At 40.7% G+C, this 21,932-nt stretch overlaps 3 protein-coding genes across 6 annotated transcripts in view; 2 read left to right on the forward strand and 1 right to left on the reverse strand.

Annotated features, from left to right (window-relative positions):
- The window catches only part of ccny (cyclin Y), a 32,984-nt gene extending 30,235 nt beyond the window's left edge, over nt 1-2,749 (forward strand). For all 4 annotated transcript variants that reach the window (XM_087788795.1, XM_087788797.1, XM_087788796.1 and 1 more), the window contains 2 exons: nt 703-865; nt 1,867-2,749. In XM_087788795.1, the coding sequence (XP_087644921.1) occupies nt 703-865; nt 1,867-1,983 (280 nt within the window). In that variant the 3' untranslated portion in view covers nt 1,984-2,749. The remainder of the gene's footprint in view (nt 1-702; nt 866-1,866) is intronic.
- Nucleotides 2,750-4,409: 1,660 nt separating this feature from the next.
- gjd4 (gap junction protein delta 4) lies at nt 4,410-5,500 on the forward strand. Its single transcript, XM_087788324.1, has 2 exons — nt 4,410-4,467; nt 4,527-5,500. The coding sequence occupies exons 1-2, from the start codon at nt 4,410-4,412 to the stop codon at nt 5,498-5,500; spliced, it is 1,032 nt and encodes a 343-aa protein (XP_087644450.1).
- Nucleotides 5,501-15,325: 9,825 nt separating this feature from the next.
- Nucleotides 15,326-17,524, reverse strand: fzd8a (frizzled class receptor 8a). The gene has a single exon (XM_087788825.1). The coding sequence runs from the start codon at nt 17,206-17,208 to the stop codon at nt 15,454-15,456; it is 1,755 nt and encodes a 584-aa protein (XP_087644951.1). The 5' UTR covers nt 17,209-17,524; the 3' UTR covers nt 15,326-15,453.
- Between the last annotated feature and the right edge of the window lie 4,408 nt (nt 17,525-21,932).

The raw sequence follows: 21,932 nt of genomic DNA on the forward strand, positions 1-21,932 counted from the left end.
TTGGAGCCATATTCAGAAGTAATGGAAAACTGGCCGACAGATGACGGTTTCTTTCAAGCACTTGAGCACTTGGATGTTTTTGAAAATTGGCTGTATAATAGTGTAGCATGACCTTGCAAACAAGGACCTTGTCCTAAAACTAGACTTTCCAATCAGATTCTTCAATGATTCTTCACTGACCTCAGAAGACATGGTAGTAAGACTCATGACTAGAAATCATTTCTGTAAATCTTGAAGACTGTTTTATCAACAATGCTGTTCTTTTTGTTACATCTGTTCAAAAGATATTCCTGATCTTGCTTGAATCTAAGAGTTGTCACAAGAAACCCAACATAAAAGAGAAGCTTCCATAAGTGAAGCTGTTTTCTAGTGATGAAGCTTCATGAAGCAGTGTCATGTTGTTTAGAGGTCAGTAGGTGGCGCCATCAGTTTAAAAATGATGTGATGTTTCATTAGAACAGTTGTTCAAAACAAAGGAAAATAGTACAGAGACCGCCATCTAGTGGACTCTGAAAATAATAACACTGCTTCATGAAGCTTCACCAGACCATCACTACTGTTTTCTTCTTTCATTTCTGGAACATGGGTTGAAACATAAAGTCTGGGAAGGTTGCATGATATTTTAGAGCCAATGAAAGACGACATGCAATGCCATCAATATATATTAAACATAAACTTATTATTTTAACTTTTTCGCTGCAGGAATGAACTGGAACGTCAGTTTTTGGAGCTGCTACAGTTCAACATCAACGTGCCGTCCAGTGTTTACGCCAAGTATTACTTTGACCTGCGCTCCCTGGCAGAGTCCAACAACCTCAGTCTTCCCCTGGAGCCGCTCGGCAGAGAGAAGGCTCAGAAGCTGGAGGTGAGTGGAGCTCATCACGTAGAGTGAGTCTGCAGACGGGACACTTTAGTGAGTTCACGCCGAGTTGATTAAAAGAATTGCGAAGTGCGTCATGTTGTCTAGCGGGTGAAAGACGAGGTGTTGCTTTGAAATCAGCTTCTCTGCCTCGTAATGGTGTTTATTTCTGATCAATCCTCTGCAGTAAAACATCCTCAACATCTACTTTCTTTTCTAGAGTGACAGAATATAGGAAATAAAGACATGGCATGATTGTTTCTTATGGTTTTAAACTAATTGTATTATGCAATGACATTCATTTGAAATATAAAACATATTTTAAGATTGAAAAAACAATAGTACACTAAATAAAAACTTAAAAACATTTTCTTTTTTACATCAACTGGCAAGAAAACCATAAAAACTAAAATCAGTTGAACATTTTTGGATAGAAAATCATCAAAGAAAAATACTCTTGATTGAAAAGGTAAGTGTGACATGAGATAGTTTCAGTTAAAACATTGAATTACAAAATAATAAATTCAGAACGAGACACATTATTTAGTTAAACAAAATGTTCGACTCATATCATGCTAGAAATCTGAACTTTAAAACAAAAATGTAAATATATATATATATATATATACTGTATATATAAACATTTTTTCTAGCATTAGAAACATTATATGCTAAAAGACCATGTTACAGTTAAAGGTTTAATTCCCAACAAGAAAATAATTAAATAAAACTCAGACAAACAATAAAGGAATAAAAGCAATAAAAAAAAGATATATCTACCTCTCTTTTCCTCCTTTTTTGTGTTTAATGTTTTGTTTTATTCTGTATTTAAAGACCACTTATGCCTAGATTGATATTTAATTAGATAAGGCTGTTTCTCTTTGAGGTCATTAAAAGTATTTCTATTCTTTTCAATTTTTTAATTGGTTGATTCACTATATTATTCTCTATAATTCATGTTTCCTTTGGCAGAATGGCTATTCTAAAAAGCGCTTGTGTACTTTCAGGCCATTTCCCGCTTGTGCAACGACCGATACAAAGACGCGAGGAAGCTGGCGAAGAAGCGATCGCAGAGCGCGGACAACCTGACGGTGGTCCGGTGGTGTCCGGCCATCGTCTCCTAACATCGGTGGGCAGCACTGTCTGGGTCCCTCCTGGCTCACATGCACGGAACCAAGACTTGTGACGCAAACCTGAGAGACTGGGACAAAAGAAACAACCGTAGCAGCTTTACAGTGTCGCGTGGAAGTTTTTTGTTTTCTGTTCACACGAGGAAAAGACTCCTCTTTGTACCTCCAGCAGTTCCTCCGATGAAACTTCCAGAATGTTCGACATCTTCACGCTCACGGCTGTCAAAGCAATACCCCGGACTCTCCGCCCAGATGCGAGACCGACTGTAGATCTTCACTGCCATCATCCAGACCTGTGGTGCCTGCGAGTCAACGGCGGCGGAGGGAAAGTTAAATAACCTGCAGTATTATTCTTTTCTTTTTTTTTAACGGCTCCTCCTGCTTGTAGAAACGTTTGCATTTCACGGCACGACACGATCAAACTTGTGCTCTGGCACCTCTGACTGTTACATGACTCGAACACGGATAGATTGTAAAACTTTTTTCTTTTTTTATTATAAAGAGTAATAAAGTGTTGTCGGTAGAAGCTTGTCGTGTAAAAAAAATCCAAAAGAATGATGTCAGAATATTTATATTTGGTAATACTACTGTATGACAAATCATGTGATGAAAGTATTTAAATGGGTGACACCACTTTTTTTTCCGTTGCATTCTCACGTACTAAAGGACACTTTTTTTTTTTTGATTGATTTGAAGTCATTTTTGTAAAAAAGCAGGTGATGACTGGATATGCCAGTAAACTGTGACGACATTTTAAGAATCGTTTTGCGTCTTTTTTTGTTGGTAAACATTTTCTATTAAAAAAAACATGTAGTATTACTGTAAAAAACAGTGAAATCGTTACATAACTAGGGTAGAGATGAACAGAACAGTCATCTATTAGACACTCAGACACAGCCGTGGGTCAGAGAGGGTGTGTTTATATGAAGTATTAAGACACACAACAAGGTATTTATATCTTAAACAAACATGAACATGCAGTGTGTTGAAACTAGGGATTTGCGGAATTGTAGTAACACAGTTTGGACACTGAAGGGAGACAAAAACAATGTTTTTAATCCTACCTATTTCTGCTTTAAAGCAGATCTACTTTATTGGCTTCTCAATATGTTTGGGGTTCCACAGATCTTGGAGGAGAACAAGGAAAAACTTTGTACTAACATTTACACAACAAGGTTGCAAAGATCTGATGGTTTTAAGGTCAAAGTTCTAGAGGTTTACTGGATTAGAACTCTTAAAATAAATCCAGTCCAGTAACTAAAATAGTGGATGGTGATGTAAAAATCACATTAACAGCTAATGGTTGCTTAAAGAAAGCCTAGTAGTTTAATATTATTATTATTATTTTTAAAGATCCCGGTTCCCTTAATTTAAATCCATTTTCAGCTTAATCTTAATAAATACATTTTATTTTAAATATAAATAAAAAATATATATAAACACAAATGCTATATACAAAATAAATTATACACATTGTTTTGTAGAGCCGATAATTATAGTCAAATAATTAACATTGATAAATAGTTTTAAAAATGGTTGACTCCACAGGAAATTCATAGAAATTGTTGTTGTTGTTGAAAATACCAGAGCAATCTGTAGATTTTATTTTGGTATAAAGTGCCTGTTTTATCGAACAGTTTGAACGTTTAAAACCAAGTTCTTCAAGCTTTTATCATAGATTTTTGAGTGATTTTGCTTTAATTTTTAATCAATCACAGAAATGCTAATATAGGTTTTCCCCCCGACAAAATAATCTACCAAATGAATATTCCATTTAATCAATATAATTAACTTGACTGACTAGTATCATGGACAGTAATGTCACCCTTTTTAACTTTACTTTCTGACCGAAGATTATATTCAAGGCAGTAGAACATACAAATACTGTAAAAATCTATACAAAAAAAAACAAAAACATAGAAGATGTTCTTGATTCACAACTAGTGTTGGGAGTTGTATACATTTAAATTACCATCTTACAACTATTTAAAAATATTTTGATCACATTTGAAAACTTTTTTTTTGGTGTATGTTGTAGTTGAAAAGTGTTTAAACGTTCAAGCAAGTATTCCAGGAGGCTTGTTGTCCTCCTGTAAGGACGCCCGGCAGCACCAAAATATCCGCGCAATGCCAGGACGCGACGTGCCTCCGCAAGTGTGACAAGAATAGACCCACAATGGGGCTCGCTCCCGTCTTCTGTTGTCTAAGGACAGACAGTTGTCTGCAGGGGACAGAGGAAGAGGTAAGACAGACGGGGGGTGAAACACAGCAGCTTTTTTTGGGGGTTTTTGTATTTCTACCTTGATGAGGATCGATCGTCCGGACTGGTGTTGGGAAGTTTGGGTTCCAACACTAGTCGATAGATTGACTGTTGGAAGGAAGATTGGAATCTCAAACTCCAGGCCTGGAGCGGCGAAGGAATGGCCGGATCTTCTGAAGTCGTCTTTATTTCCGTCAACTACAACATCACACTGATCGGTGAGAGTCGTTTCTAAATCGTAAATCTTTGCAAACTTAATAACGCGCATATTTTCCAGGAAAGATTTGGTTCATCCTGATGGTCTTCCTCCGAGTCCTGGTTCTCCTCCTGGCCGGTTACCCGCTCTACCAGGACGAGCAGGAGAGGTTCGTGTGCAACACCATCCAGCCGGGATGCGCCAACGTTTGCTACGATCTCTTCTCTCCCGTTTCCCTCTTCCGCTTCTGGCTGGTCCAAGTCATCGCCTTGTGTCTTCCCTTCTTCGTCTTCGTCATGTACGTGGTCCATAAAATCTCAAACGGACTCCTTCCACCCGGGAGAACGGCTCAGCGGACCTCGGCGAAGAAGACTTTTTCCTCTGGCTCCCTTCAGGGAGGTGGAATCCAGTTTTTCACCGGGGCTTACGTTCTCCACCTGGTCTTCAGGACGTTGCTAGAAGTGGGCTTCGGCGCCGCTCACTACTACCTGTTCGGCTTCTACGTCCCCCGCAGATTCCTGTGCCAGCAGCCCCCGTGCACCACCCAGGTGGACTGCTACATATCCAGGCCCACCGAGAAGACCGTGATGCTCAACTTCATGCTGGGCGTCGCCGCCACGTCGCTGTTCCTCAACGTCCTGGACTTCTTCTGCGCCGTCAAGCGCTCGGTGCAGCAGAAGAAGAGGAGGACGGCGGCGGCGGCGGCGGCGGCGGAGGGCATTTACGAGGAGGCGCAGGCGAATCGGGACCTAACGGGGGACCCCGGTCCGGCGGCGGGGAGTTTCCGTAAGAGGAACACCAACGGGAACAACGGCTGCTCCCAGGTCGACGGGGAAGGTAGCGACGTGGCGCTCTGTCCCCCGGAGTCCGTGGTGGGGACGCCGAGATCCATCCGGGTCAGCAAGCGTGGTCGGCTCAAACCCCCGCCCCCGCCCAGGAGGGACCTCGTGCCGGACCACGACGGGAGACCGCCTCAGGTCGGGAGTCATTCCTTCGACGAGATGGACCTGCAAACCAGCAGCGAGGGACCGGAGAAGCGCTCACATTGGGTGTGACTACCTGGTGTATCTACGGACCATCTGACTCACAGGGATATACAAGTGCATTCATCATTCGTGGATCCGGAAAAGGGAAGTCAAGCGTCATGACAAGAGCGCGAGTGTGAATCGCACCAATAGTGGATCACTGACCTTGGAAAAATTCTAAAAGCGTTTCCCACCTGTTTCAAGCCTTGTTACCCCCCCCACCTCCTCGTGCACTGGCCATAAACAAAGAAGAGGCCTTGGCCCGACCTACACCCTCGTGCCCCCCCCTGATGAGACGTGTCGTTGGGGTCGGCTGGTGTTTGGCTGATCGATGACTCGCTTCATTCTTTATACCATTAATAATCTTTAAAAACATTTTTGATACATACAGACAGAAATAAATGACCTAGAAAATAAGGAATACGACATAAGGAATACATTCATTTAAAGAAAAATCACGTTATTTAATTTGAAGGTTTACAGAATTTAGATTCTCATCTACAAAATATAAAAAAGACACAAAGTTTTACAGGTTAATGTATATCGACTAGCACTTTTAGCTACTAGCTAAAGCTAACAAGTACAATTCATCCGGTTCAAACTATCCCAAAAACCTAAAATTGCAGTTGGGAAAAAGACTTAAAACCTTTCTTTTGACATCTACAGTATGGTAAGATTGCCAAGAGGAACAAAACCATATAAAAAAGTGAGATATTCAGTCGATGTTTTAAAGTGATGTCGCTTAAAGACATGTCTTTTGTAATGGCCAGTGTCACTGGGTGGCAAGTGAAACTGCAGGGCGGTCACAAACCCCTGATTTTTATTATACTTATATTCAAAGAAACGAAGTGTAAGGGCAATATTTATTAATTTTTTTGTGAACTCAGTTAAAAATCGGGGTTAATTCTACGTGTGACTGCCCCGGACATTGAGAAATGATCCATGTTCTTGTTAAAAAATGAATTAAAAACGTAGATATACAGTATGAACGACGGCATTAAAATTGCACGTTGTGCAATACCTTTTTTCACACGTATTCAAGAGCTCATAAAAACTGGATTTTCACCGAAGAAAGATGGGAATAGAGATATATTTTTTAATATCATTGGCACAGAGGCTCCCGAAGTAATTACTCTGTCCTATAAGGTCTCCATATTTATGGCGACAGCTTGTCACTCTATTTCCAGGCCTAGCGGAGCTTAGCTTCGACATACACCCTCACTATGAATAGAGCCGAGCGGCGGTAATGCCTGATGCCCTTCAGGAAATCTCTTGCTCTGGCTGTTTTCGGGGGTTTCATCTCGATCAAAGCTCACATTAAATAAGAGCTCAGATCTCACCGGCGCATCCTTTGGCCCCGAACCGCGGGGCCCCTTTGAGGTGCAATTCCTCGGGTTTCTACTTGAAGATCCTCTCGACAATACGATGCGTTATTGACGCGTGAATATTCAGGTGTGGACGAGAAGCATCAATCTCCAGACTATCCTTTCCATCCAGCTGTGCATCACAGACACCTGCAGCTGGGATGCGGGGAGAAGCATCTTTGAGTAAAACTGATAGCTCTTGATCTCGCTCCTCCTCCTGGAGGTCTCTTTTGAAGGTCGACAATGGCCGTCTCTCCGCTGGGAACGGGGTCCCACCCTCGCAGGGGTGACCACAGCGGGAGGATCATCCAAGCCTGGCAGGTGTGACACGAGTCATGCCACACTTTGTCAATCACTGGTGCTTCACACTTGCTTGAAGCTTCATGAAACAATGTCTTTTTAAAAAAAAATATATTTATAAATAAGCTGTTCGAAGCAATCGATTATAGAGCAAGAGGTGCCACCTAGTGGGCTCTAAACATAATGACACTGCTTCATGAAGCTTCATGAAGCAGTGTCATCATATTTAGAGTCCACTAGATGGCGACATCTGCAATAGTTTCCTTTGTTTTGAACAACTGTTCTCATGAAACGTCACATCATTTTTCAATTAGTGGCGCCACCTGCTGAACTCTAAACAACATGATACTGTTTCATGAAGCTTCACCAGACCATCACTACTTTCTTCTAAGAAGTTTTTCCTTTTATGAAAAGAATACTCGCTAAAAGAAATATGATTTAAAGACAGGACATAGTATAGTATCAATTGCATAATTTTGATGATGATATCAATGAAAATTTGACCAGTTTATTTATTTATTTTCACTCAGAAAATAAGGGTTGTAATATTGTATGCAAATGTTCAGGTAGTGATAAACTAATGAAGCTTCATGAAGCAGTGTCATTATACTCAGAGTCCACTAGATGGCGGTCCCTGCATTATTTTCCTTTGTTTTGAACAACTTTTCTAATGAAACATCACATCATTTTAAAATTATTGGCGCCAACTACTGACCTGAAATGACACTGCTTCATGAAGCTTCATCAGACCATCATTTCTTTCGTCTAAGAAATTATAATTATTATTGTAAATAGAATTACCCAAGAAAGGATCTAATTTTAATTGACAGGATTTTAATGAGTTTTTATTGATTTATTGTAATTCATAAGAATCATAAAATAAGGGTTGTAATATTGTATGCGAATTTCAGGGCAAATTCTTGAAATACAAAAGCCTTTAAAGGTGTAGGATTTATATTAATCTTAAAATAAAATGCATATTTAGAATTTACAAGACTTAAACGAACTGTTTCTATTACTGTAAATTTGCTGACATTTCTAACATTCTTTAAAACTCTGGATACATTACTTATATTTTGAGATCCATTTCAACTGCTGTGTGTTACTTGTTGAACATGAATAGGTATTGAATCGAATATATTTGGATGCACTTTATTGGTTGACTGCAGTCATATTTGCATTATGATGTTGTGTTGCCCTCTAGCGGTAGTAAATGTGAACTGCTACAGTTTTAAATAAATCGAGTTACTTTCGTCGAGATTTTGTATGAAAACGCATTTGTATGAAATAAAAACTATATATATTTTCTTCAAAAGTTTGAGTTAATGGAGCGTCACTTATTTAATTTGTGATATTTAGTTCGACCAACTCTGCACCTGTTCATGTTTTTCTGTTCCTCTCTTTGCCTGCAAGTTAACCATGAAAAGGTTTTTCAACATATTACATGTAAAGATAAAAACAATGAAACTAAAGAATATATATATATATATTAAAAAAAAAGGAAAAATTGTAGATTAAACTTCTTAAACAGCGCCCTCAAGCCGCCATATAATGCAACTGCACTTCTCTGATTTATGTTAAAATCCTTTTTAGTTTTATTAAAATGAAAATACTACATCATTTAATATTAGGCCATTAACAGTAAACCTGAGTGGCCCAAAGTGAATTTATAAAAGTCTGTCAGTTTTTACACCATTTTATAAATGGAAAAGAAAGAAAAACGTTTGTAGACATTAGCACTTCACTAGTTAGCCACATTAGCATTAAGTTACACCGTTAGCTTGTCATTGTATTATTAACAATCAGCGATAAACTATGTTAACTGCTAGCAAATAAAAGAGGTTTGTTACTTATTCTGCATGCAATTCTTTTATATTACATAAAACTAATTATCTGAAGAATCCACAACATGCTAGTGTTTTCTACTCTCTGTGCTAGGCTAACGCACTAGCTCTTGCTAACACCGAGCTGACTGCATATATTATGTTGAAAAACTATACTTTAGAGTGTTTTTTAAACATAAACAATTTTAATTTGTTCATCACTAACTGTTTTATTTCAACCATCACTTTTGTTTCATTAGCATTTGGACTCGAGAAATACACTTCGATTAAGCTCGTTTTTATTTATTTATTGATGTGACAAACTATCTTTAAATAGAGTAAGTAAGTTCCACAGCTTGCATCCAATAATAGCCGCTAAGTTCACTTTAAAAACGTAAAGAGTAACACAATAAACACAGAGATGGTGGTCCAGTGTTTTTAGGAAAACTACAAAACAAGTACAGGAACTTTGGCTGCTTGTTGTTTTACTTCTATATCTTCTAGCATTTCCATCCGCCTCCCAATAATAATCATTTAATCAGCACAATAAAAGACGGTGAACAGCTTCTCTTGTTGCTTGTCGTTTCTACTGGTTAAAAAAAAAAGACATTTTAAACTCAGATCAATAAAGAAACAAGTGAAAAATTACACAGAAATAAAAAAACAATACAGATATTGTAGATTTTTGCACAGGTAAACATGTGTTCTAAATAATTAAGTGTGAAACTACCATAAATCTTATTTATAATCAATTGATAATCCTGTTTTCTTTTATAATTATACTTTATTTTCTTTTATAACTGCACCATCTTGTAGTGATATATGAAAATAATTCAGTGAGATCATGATGACGGGAATGTGAGTCTAAAGTAAAAACAAAATTTAAACTTAGCGCATTTAAATAAGTGCGTGTAAATCTTTCTATTCCAGAGTAAAGTCAGCAGGAGTTTTGTTCCAGGAACAAAGTTCATGTTTAGTTTGTTTTTATCATCATTTGAGCCCTGGATCATATCAATTGAATCAAGAATATCAAACACATGCTCTCTGTCGATCAGATGCTGATGTGATACTTTCTGCTGAAGGTCAGTGATTTTAATTAATAAATTGTATTTTTTTTACATCATGGAAAGAAAATGTAAGAATCCTGTCTCCTCGTAGTTTGACTGACACTCATCATCATCAGGGGGATTCAGGGGCCCGGGCCTGTCTGGGGGGGTCAGGTCTGGCACGCATCAGGTTTTTCATCTTGTGTTTCGTCACACTGCTGTCCTTTCCTGTGGGCACGCTTCATTTTTTACGATACCAGGTGTAGGTCATTCTTCAATCATCAGGTGAGTCACGTGAGACACGTCACGTGACGTCATTTCCATTCGTGACATGAACAAACCATAGTGCGATAAACAAAATGTTTTTTTTAATGACAAAGAAAAATTTGAGGAAGTTTTAATCAATAAAATAGTATTGACTTAAAAATCTCTTCGAACGACCAACGCAGATTTGATTGTCGGACCTTGAAACGCTTTCGTTTAAAATGTCGCCCCCAAGTGGTCAATAAATAGACCTACAATGGCAATAGTCAGCGTGAGGGAATAAGCGATAGAAAACGAATGAATGAGAAATTAGATCTACCCTTATTATTCCCCCATTGAGTAAGAACAATGATTATCATACAAACATAACTTTTATACAAATATAATATTTGTTTTACAATAACTATAAAATAATAAACAATAATAATGATAAACTAAAACATAAGCACAATAGTAAACACGTCCACAACAAGAAGCATGTATACATACAGAGTTTGGGGAAGGATTTCGACACATTATAACATTATAACAAACATTATTTAAATAAATAAAAAGATTCATATCCTGACCGCAGTGGGCAGAAACTATAGCAGCAGAATATTTTCAATAGTGCGATTGAATGCGTCTGTTAGAATAGACACATAGTTTAAACACCAATATATAAAATAAATAATGTTCGTCTAACATCTGTCAACCAAATTGGTCGACTGGGATTATTATATTTAGACAGCAGGAGGTTGGGGCTTTGATTGACAGATGTCACGGAGCATTTGAGTGTCTTTCAAATTTAAAGTGACGACAGTAGTAAGTAAAGATTCATCTTCCCTCTGATACATTTAAGTTTAAGAGCTCCCTGCTCGTCTGGAATCTCTTCTAATAATACTACGGTTTGGGTTGTTTCTGTATAACAAAAATATTCATCTTTATGTATTATTATTATGTTCATTAGCAATACATTTTCATTTCAAGACACCAACCAATCTCATGTTTTAAATCCAACGGCAACTTGTGAATTAAACTACTTTCCAAATCTACTTGTTGGTTTCAATAACTCTATTTTTGTAGAATTTCAGTTTTTCCATGTTACGTTTTTTTTTAAACGCCTCTTGACTATGTATCATAAAAATAAAAGTTGGTAACATGAACTACTAAAACACGTTGGTAAATATTTGTGTTTGTGGGTCATTGAAGTTTCACGAAACACCTTAAGGTTTCACGATACACTGTTTTTTTTAAAGAGCTTAGTAGGTGGCGCCCTTGAATTATATGAGGTTTTACTGACGCAATAGTTGAGAGTCAAATAGTGTATCATGAAACCTCATCAAGTGTATCATCATCAAGTGTTTAATGAAACCTCCTCAAGTGTTTCATGAAACCTCATCAAGTTTATCATGAAACCTCATCAAGTGTTTCATGAAACCTCATTAAGTTTATCATCATCAAGTGTTTAATGAAACCTCCTCAAGTGTTTCATGAAACCTCATCTAGTTTATCATGAAACCTCATCAAGTGTTTCATGAAACCTCATCAAGTTTATCATGAAACCTCATCAAGTGTTTCATGAAACCTCATCAAGTGTTTCATGAAACCTCATCAAGTTTATCATGATACCTCATCAAGTGTTTCATGAAACCTCATCAAGTTTATCATGAAACCTCATCAAGTGTTTCATGAAACCTCATCAAGTGTTTCATGAAACCTCATCAAGTGTTTCATGAAACCAAATCAAGTGTTTCATGAAACCTCATCAAGTTTATCATGAAACCTCATCAAGTGTTTCATGAAACCTCATCAGGTTTATCATGATACCTCATCAAGTGTTTCATGAAACCTCATCAAGTGTTTCATGAAACCTCATCAAGTTTATCATGAAACCTCATCAAGTGTTTCATGAAACCTCATCAAGTTTATCATGATACCTCATCAAGTGTTTCATGAAACCTCATCAAGTTTATCATGAAACCTCATCAAGTGTTTCATGAAACCTCATCAAGTTTATCATGATACCTCATCAAGTGTTTCATGAAACCTCATCAAGTGTTTCATGAAACCTCATCAAGTGTTTCTTGAAACCTCATCAAGTTTATCATGAAACCTCATCAAGTGTTTCATGAAACCTCATCAAGTGTTTCATGAAACCTAACAAGTGTTTCATGAAACCTCATCAAGTGTTTCATGAAACCAAATCAAGTGTTTCATGAAACCTCATCAAGTTTATCGTGAAACCTCAAAGTGTTTCATGAAACCTCATCAAGTTTATCATGAAACCTCATCAAGTGTATCATCATCAAGTGTTTAATGAAACCTCATCAAGTATTTCATGAAACCTTTTTTTTCCCCGACGCCCTGATAGATAGAACTTTATTGATCCCTTAAGTAAATACCTTTGATCAATTACCTTGATTATCTGAAGCAAACCTTCTTTGTAATCAGCAAGAAGCTGGAAATTCTTCTGGAGTTCTTCAGCAGAAACTCTCCTCCGCTCGACAAGTCCGGATCCGTGTTGTGCATTTGACCCGACAATAAAAACAAGACGGCCTCTTGAACTCGACTGAATCAACGGAACAAGTCCAAGCACTCGCCTCGGTCCGTGTGAAGGTTCTCTAGACGACACTCCCAGCAGCAGCAATTTTTTTCTTCTCCACCTCTCCTGGTGAACCCTGCAGAGGAACTTAGACTGTTGCCGAATAATTACAACTTCTGTGCAGAAAGTCAAGACTGAACAGGCGGATTCAGGTGTGCGACACAATGGAGACAGAAGGTCGTCTAGGACGTCTGGGAAAACTCCTGGGATGAGTGATTTTGTAAAGCTGCACATTTTAGTCATGACTTTTTTGTTTTTTTGTTTTAATAACAATTGACATTTTTCTTTTTAAATAAACTGAACTAAACTGAAGTGAGATTTTTTTTCCATGTACTGTGATGTACTCGCCGGTAGATGGTGCTGTTCTCTCAGTTCATCGATGGGTGACAGATGTTTGTTTTTGAGACGCAAAAGCTTCACATATGTTTGAAAAAAAACCCCATAAAATCAACTTTTTTATTTTATTAAAAATAAGTCTGCGTAATGTTCTGGTGACTTTTCTCGGGTCTACCACGCTGTAATTGAAGGGGTAACGTTTTGTATGTGAATTCTAAAAGTGGCTCTACAACTACTGGCATATTCACCCGCTTCAGCAGATGTGTTCCTGTGAACAGCTGCTTTTGTCTTCGCCCCACACACAGAACTACAACTTCCAACCATCACAACTCAGACACTAATCAAAGACGCCGCTGGGTTACAGTAGATCATCAGATGCCACTGCATCGCCTTAATTGGGGACCAAAAAAAAAAAACCAGATACATTTGTTGCGGCTGTAAAAAAAAAAAAAGAAGAAGAAAATGCCTCTATTAGGGGTCTCTCTTTTTTAGATGTGAGATCATGTGAACAGACCACCTGTGGGGCTTTCATTGCTGCTTCAATATCATTCATGTCAAGGCCCCTGCACTCGCTGACACAGCTTGAGCAAGAGAGGGAGAGATGTTTCAATTCAAGACCCCGAAAAAAAAAAAGGGGAGAAAAAAGACAAGACGCAGGGGCTCTGGCAGGTTTCAGCTCTGACAAACCTCCTGGAAAAAAAAAAGAGAGGGTTCTAAAATGGTCTTTCAATTGTAGGACACCCATCAAAGCGTCCAAATGGGGACGTTTAGGGGAACCTTGGCACATCAGACAGACACTCCTAATACACACCACCTTTTATTCTCGGCTGTTAAAAAAGAAAGATCAAAGTTTCTGCAGATGAAAAGGGTCCGTTCCCTGCATTTATACCCCATTCACCCGCGGTCCAACCTCCCCCAACCCCCTTCTCCCTTTTTTTTTTTTTTTTATGAACTAAATTAAGAAAGCGGCTTCTGCAGGCATGTGAAGAGGACTTGAACAATTATGGAGATGCTCCAACTCAACCCCTGCCTCTAATTACCGCTCTCTAATGGTTACAGGGGCTTTTCTTATTTTAGCTTCTTTATATTTCATCTCTTTTCGGAGGCGGTCTGGGTGTGATTGGAGCGGCCTCGCTCTTTGATTCGAGGACATGATGTCACCGTGGAGGTAGCATAACAGTTTTCAGTCCGTCAGCAGTGAAATATAAAAAGTGCAAAACCTTCTCATCAAACCGGTCGTTATAAAATAAAACAGTGTTATTTATAAGTTTGTTTGTATATTTATGTTTCTAAAGTTGCACGACTGGGATTATTTATCTTTTAAATAGTCTGGTTTTAAAAAGCAGCTCACTTTTTAACACTTTAGGTAATGTCTGATGACTTTTATTTCCTCGAAAAATAAGAAGTTTTTGGTTAAATGCCGCTCACGATATATTTGTTATCTAACATACTATTAGAATAAATCAATTAAAAAAGAAAAATCACTTTTACAACTCCAACCTTTTCATACTTTTCCAGTGACCCCGAGTTCAGTTTTGTCTGAAAGTATATTCAAGTTTAATCTATATTCTCACATGTGTTCAGGGGAACTGTTGACAGTTTTTTTTTCTAATTTGAAAAGTACATCTGAAAAAGAACCTTTGTTACTCCAGAATAAAGCAGCCCTTTTAAACATGTTAAGATGAGAAAACACCGAAAACCAAACTTTAATTTATCAAAGGTTTTATTGTCAAAATAGAGATCATATTTGTGCTTTCTCAGAAAAAAAATCTACACTTTGTACAAATTTACAATATAAACTTCCTTCTTTTTTCTTTTCTTTTATACACAAATGTACAAGTTTTTTTTATATATAAATACAAAAAGAAAGTGACCCGTAAGATACTTGGGGGTACTATTTAAGGCTTAATTTAAACCATCTTGATTGACATTACACAATGTTTTCTGGCACTATGAAGATAAGAAATGGTTATAAAAAAAAAAAAATGGTCTTTGTATGAAGCTAGTTAAGAAACAATTGTCTCAACAACAAGTAATGCCCGGTCTCAGTCTGCAGCTCTAATACATATAAACAAGAGAGGAGTTGACCCGTGTGAATGCCTGGACATTGTTTTTTAAGAGCTCTCCCCTGGAGGTGAGTGGGGAATTTGGGAGCACCTCAGCAGCAGGTCATTACCATGTAAATCACCGAGGACAGGGAGTGATGGGTTATCTCCCAAACAATTAGCAGTCCCACATAAGCTGCTTTTTTTTTGGCGGCTCTCATTCAAACCTGGGACAATGGCATCTGCTTGGGGCAGGACACCGAGCTGGCCGTGCCGGACCTCCAGGTCAGCCCCGTGCTCACGTCGCTGTACATGGACCCGCTGGTGGCCTTGCTGCCCCAGCAGCACTTGGTGCAAAAGTTCCTCCACGACTCCAGGGTCTTCCCCGACCAAATCCACACCCCCGACGTGATGCCCACCAAAAGGCACATGAGGTACTTGAGCATGAAAACTGCATAGTGGGGAGTCCTGCGGTCCCTCTCCAGCAGACAGTTGGAGCAGTTGTGCGTGATCTCCCAGCTCTGCCGGTTGTGCTGCTCGTAGAAGTAGCACGCCACGATGATGGTGGCCGGCACCGTGTAGAGCACCGTGAAGATGCCGATCCGCATCATCAGCTTCTCCAGTTTGTCCGTCTTGGTGCCGCCCTGTTTGATGACGCTCCTGATCCGGAACAGGGACACGAATCCGGCCAGGAGGAACATAGTGCCGATGAACAAATAAATAACGAGCGGGGCCAGGACGAAGCCCCGGAGGTTGTCCAGGTTCTGGTTCCCCACGTAGCAGATGCCGGCCACCGAGTCCCCGTCCACCGAGCTCAGGGCCAGGACGGCGATGGACTTCATGCTGGGGATCAGCCAGGCGGCCAGGTGGAAGTACTGGGAGTAGCTGGCGATGGCCTCGTTGCCCCACTTCATCCCGGCCGCCAGGAACCAGGTCAGGGACAGGATGACCCACCAGATGGAGCTGGCCATGCCGAAGAAGTAGATGAGCAGGAAGACCACGGTGCACAGCGCCGGCCCGGTGGTCTCGTAGTGGATGTGCTCCAGGTCGTGCTCGCGGCTGCACGCCACCTTCTCGTGGCCCTCGATCAGCCTCACGATGTAGCCGATGGACACGAACATGTAGCAGGCGGACAGGAAGATGATGGGCCTCTCCGGGTACTTGAACCGCTCCATGTCGATGAGGAACGTGGCCACCGTGGCGAAGGTGGACACGAAGCACAGCACCGACCAGAGTCCAATCCAGAAGGCGGTGAAGGCGCGCTCGTCGTGCGTGAAGTAGGGGTTGTGACACGGCATGGCGCAGTTCGTGACCTGACCCGTCTTGACCCGGTTGTAGAGCGGGTGCCGGTCCGTGTTGATGGACACCATGGGCCCCAGGCACTTGCAGCCGGGCTCGCAGGGCGCCGAGGGCGGCTTGTACTTCCCGGGTGACCCGGGTGACCCGGAGCGACTGGGCTTCCCCTTTTGGGGGGGATTGCCCTTCCCCGGGTCGTGGGTGGGCTTGGACAGCACCGGGGACGCCGTGGTCGAGTCCGTCCTGTTGTAGTCCATGCACAGCGTGTCCGGGGTGCCCTGCACCGGGAGCAGGTCGCAGCGCATCCGGTCCGGCCAGGGGAACCCGTACTGGCGCATGAGGGGCGCGCAGCCCGCCCGGGCGCGCTCGCACACGCCCCGGCAGGGAGGCAGCGGCTTCTTGTAGTCCTCCAGGCAGATCGGCGTGTACATGCTGCACAGGAAGAACCGCAGGTCCGGCGAGCACTGGATCTCCACCAAGGGCCAGAACTGGTGCACCTCCAGACCCGCCTCGTCCTGGGTGTCGTGGTTGAACTGGTTGGGCATGTAGGTGTGATTGTAGCCGATGCCCTTGCACAGGGGGACGGATATCTCCTGACAGGTGAGCTCCTTGGCCGTGGTGCAGCTGGATCTGGGCAGGAGGGCGAGCGAGAGGAGCAGGTAGATCCCGAACGCATCCATCCCCGCGGGCGGCTCCGGGTCCCGGTTCCGATCACCCGTCTGCTGCGATCGGTCCTGGTTCCGAGTTTAGAATCCACCCATCATCGTTTCTTCTTCTTTCTTCAGCGTGGACCCTCAGCGACGACCAAAAAAAAAAATAACAACAAGCCCCCTTTTGCAGTCAAGATGGCTGGAGACAAGAGTCCACTTTACGATCGGAACCGACGTCCGGAATATCCTCCGCGCGCCCGGAGACGAGACATACACGCGCCCAGGTGGTGACGCGGACGAAGACAGAGCGCGTTTCTTTCATAAAAGCGTCTCGTTCGACGTGGTTTCATCGACACCCGAGTCTCTCTTTCTTTCTCTCGAATCCTTCGGTTCCAGACCAGCAGCAAACGCTTATAAGCAGGGGCTGGCGGGCCACGCCCCCCAGGCGCGTCTCAGCCAATGGCGGGGCCGAGTGGGCGGGACTCGACGCTGTCAATCAAAAGCACCTCAGACTCGCTTTTTGCTTTGCTGCCAATATTTATTATTTAACAATTCAGACGACAACAGTCAACAAAGTGCGTGATCCGTTTTTTGATCTCTCTCTCTCTCGAAAAAAAAAGATTTGTAAAGGAGAACCAGGGGATAAGACTTGTCGGTCAGCGAGCCGTCAAAAGATGTTTTTTTTTTTTTTTTTTTTTTGTATTCTTCAAATGAGGTGTTAATGTTTCGTTTAACGCTCTGCGGGAGGTATAATTGCGTCAGGCAGAGAAGTGTGAACACGTTCCTCAGACACAAAACACTGATTTTTTTTATTGTGTGAAACGTCCTTAAATCATCTCTGATGTTGTGGTTGTGAACTCAGGTGACACCAAACACTCACGCGATGCAACTGGAATAACTGCGTTATTATGTCTGTCTGTCTGTTAGTTTTTTCACTTTATTTTTTAAAATTCTTTCTGCAAACATGGTTAATATTATCCATTAAAATAACAATTGTAAGTAAGTAAGTAAGTAAGTAAGTACTTTTTATTTGTAGAGCGCTTTTCCAGACCAGGGTCACAAAGCGCTTAAACGATCAAAACAATATTCAATAAAGTATATACTTGTGCGAGGAACCATCAGTAGATTCTGATCCACAGACCTCAGAGCCCGAGCTGGGGTGTAAGGCTGGATCAGATCAGTGATGTAAGGAGGAGCCTGACCATGAATAGATCTGAAAGTAAGAACCAGCATTTTAAAGTTGATCCTGAAAGAAACTGGAAGCCAGTGAAGAGTTTTAAGGATTGTCTGATATGTTTCTAAACTTAAAGCTGATCTATTTACTATTTAATCCCATTTTCATTCATTCATTGTCTACCGCTTTATCACTTTTCAGGGGGCGCTGGGAGCCTATCCCAGTATGATAGGGCGAGAGGCAGGGGACACCCTGGACAGGACGCCAGTCTGTCGCAGGACTCACACACAAAGACAGACAACCATTCACACGCACGCTCTCGTACCCATGGACAATTTCCCAAAGTTATCAATCAACCTCTGTATGTTTTCGGACTGTGGGAGGAAACCGGAGTGCCCGGAGTAAACCCACATAACACGGGGAGAACATTCAAACTCTGCACTGTTAATATTATCAATTAGAATAACAATTGTCTAATATGTTTCTATACTTAAAGCTGTTCTATTTACTATTTAATCCCATTTTATATGTTAAAATGTACTAACTTTCCTTCAATAATATCGTTCTATCCTTTTCACATGATTAATGTTATACGAAATAATTCATTACGTTTGGAGTAAAAATGATGTTAAAGAAAATAGATTTTCTCGGTGAGTGTTTGATAGAAGAGGATCAACACTCATAATTCAATGTATCAAGAAGTCCTGTGGCAATACATGTGTTCTGATTCTCCAAGAAATAAAAAAAATATATATATATCAATAAGACTCTTACGGTTACTTATTAAATATACTAAATGGATTTACAAATCATTTATTTTGAGGAGGAGCTTTGGTTTTTTTCTCAAGTAGATAAATTGGGCATTTTTGTGGACTTTTTATCCACCTTCGAGGAAGTTTTCAGTGACTGTCACGTGACCAGTGCATCTGTCCGAAATGTGATCTTCAGTTCACCGACAAGAGGCGGTGAATAGACATTTTGTCCTCTGCTGCACACACACACACACACCCACACACACATTTTTTCTTACTTTCAGAGCTATTCATGGTCAGGCTCCTCCTTACATCACTGATCTGATCCAGCTTTACACCCCAGCTCGGGCTCTGAGGTCTGTGGATCAGAATCTACTTATGGTTACTGAACACGGTTCAGGACCAGAGGAGAGAAATCCTTCCAGACTGTTGCTCCTAAGCTTTGGAACGATCTTCCTCTCCCTTTGCACTTGATGGATCTACTGACTCCTTTAAGAAACATCTTAAGACGTTTCTATTTGTTAAGGCTTTTCCTTGATTTTCTGGAACTCCTGTTGTGTTGTCAGTTTTATCTTGACCTTTAAAGTATATATTTTATTGAATATTGTTTTGATTGTTTAAGCGCTTTGTGACCCTGGTCTTGAAAAGCGCTATACAAATAAAAATTACTTACTTACTTACTTACACACACACACACACACACACACACACACACACCTCCTCTCTCACTTGCGTGTAAACTTTGTGTCTAAAGCGTTGCGTCTATGATACAAAAAAAAAAAAAATGGCGCGCCTGGGATAGGATGTGGCTAGTATTATACTTGGGGGGGCGACGCCAGGTTCTTAATCACGAGAGGCCCGGTTCTTTTAGCCTTGACCCGACATAGAATTGAGTCACCCAGGGTTGAGTTGAGCGGCGGCGGCTGAACATCGGGCTGATTAAGTGAGTAGCCTGTGTGCGATAGCAAGGACGGCCTCTCTTAATGGCTGTTTGTTTTTGATTAGGAGACGAGGGCGGCGCTGCGGAGGAATGCGTGACCGAACCGTGTGTGTTTTTGTGGACGGAGTGATATTTTTCTCAATAATAAACCCAGGGATCGGAGATGTGTGAACAAGGAGACATAATAGAGGGGGAGTAAAGGTAAGTGGCTGGTCATACGGGAGGGTCGGTGCAGGCGGGCTACCATCGGCGCTGTTGTGCGTCGAGATAATGATTTACTTAACGCATATCCGTCAGGATTAGACTTATGAATCATTACTCATGTTAAACATGGAGCTTTTGGCATTTCAAGATAAATCTATAACGTGACCTACTTCTAACGAAAACAGTGGGGGAAAAAATCCACTATTTCTTACGCTCACCCCGTCTCAAAGCAACCGTTTGTTGGGATATCAATAACGTGGATTCATGTGTGATGAGGTGCTCCGGGCAAGTGGGAGAGGCTCCGGGTCAGACCCAGGACACATTTTGCCCCCGTGACACAAGCCTAGACCAGGAAGTAAACAAATGTGGCACATTTTTTTTTGGGTTCGATTCGGTTCATGTAAATAAAGGGTCTCCGACTTAATGTTGTAGACAATCTGTCGTACGTTATTGGTCAAAAATAGATTTTTTTTGTAAACCTGTTACATTTGAAGCAAAGGTCCCCAACCTTTTTTTTTTTTGAAAAGTACTGGCATTATTTTCACGACCGATAAAAAAACCCCAAATGACTTTAAATTCAAGGAACATACACCTCATTATAACGTTGAAGATGTTGCTTAATACCACCAGATGAAACATTGATTATAACCTTAACTTGGCTGTTAGTAAGTTACCATAGTGACAGTCAAGGAATAGGATTATGAAACCAGCTGATTGTTGGTTGCTAAAGCTAGCGCTAGTGCTAGTGCTAAGGTTTATATGTGTAGCTCCAAAGTCACATTTTCTTAGCTTTCTTTTTCATTATTTATATAAACTTGTGGGGATTTTTTTAAAATGTTTTTTGGAGTAGTGGTGTAAAAAAAACATGATACACAGACATAACACAATGTATGTTTAATGATATGGCAACAATGTCCAATTTCTCTCCCTTAATATTTAAATTTTATATTTATAAAAAAATGCTAACCCCCCCAACCACCCCCCCACATTATTTAACATTGTTGTGAATGGTTTACATTTGATAAAGTGTGTGTAAAATAAAATAATTAATTTTATTTTTTTTTTACAGTTAACCTTCTAAAGCTTCAGCTAAATAACGTCCTCCGCTGCTAAAGGAACGATTAAATCCTACAAGATCCTGGCTTTGACTGAGGACGAGAGGATACATTTAAGCCTTAAAGCTGATGTTTTGACACATTTTGGTTGAAAACAAGTCAAGAGTCATGTGGTCTGTATGTTCTGCTACTACAGAGTCCAGTACTCTGAGAATTCCTAAAAAATATATCCTACAGTATCACTATATATTGCAATATATCATCTTGTTTCCCCTATATTGTGATACGTATCACCCGATTCTTGCCAATATACACCTCCTAAAGTGAGTTTGCATCAATCTTTTAAATTGGAATTCAGCGGGAACCCTCACTTCGACCAATGAATACAATCCAAAGTGACATCGGGGACTGAAAAGTTAATTCGTCCCATTGAAAAGCTCACGGCGTCTGACGGAATCAAGTGCGCCCGGCTAAAGAAAAGTAAGCCCATCGAGTGCGATTGCATGCCAGATGCAGAGTTACCTCGGAGATGGTGAGAACCCGATATGCTAATGCAACTTTATCTTGTAAAGGAAAAAAAGCTTGGAGGAGATTTAGTCAATCTGCTAGACACAATTCCAAGAGCCCGG

Source organism: Callionymus lyra, chromosome 4, assembly GCF_982586985.1.
Source record: "Callionymus lyra chromosome 4, fCalLyr1.hap1.1, whole genome shotgun sequence".
NCBI lineage: Eukaryota > Metazoa > Chordata > Actinopteri > Syngnathiformes > Callionymidae > Callionymus > Callionymus lyra.

Excerpts from the sequence above, each read along its gene's own strand:
- gjd4 (XM_087788324.1), top strand. The coding sequence starts at position 4,410 with ATGGCCGGATCTTCTGAAGTCGTCTTTATTTCCGTCAACTACAACATC. Across the intron at positions 4,468-4,526 it reads CTACAACATCACACTGATCG|GAAAGATTTGGTTCATCCTG; the intron begins GTGAGAGTCGTT and ends CATATTTTCCAG.
- fzd8a (XM_087788825.1), bottom strand. The coding sequence starts at position 17,208 with ATGGATGCGTTCGGGATCTACCTGCTCCTCTCGCTCGCCCTCCTGCCC.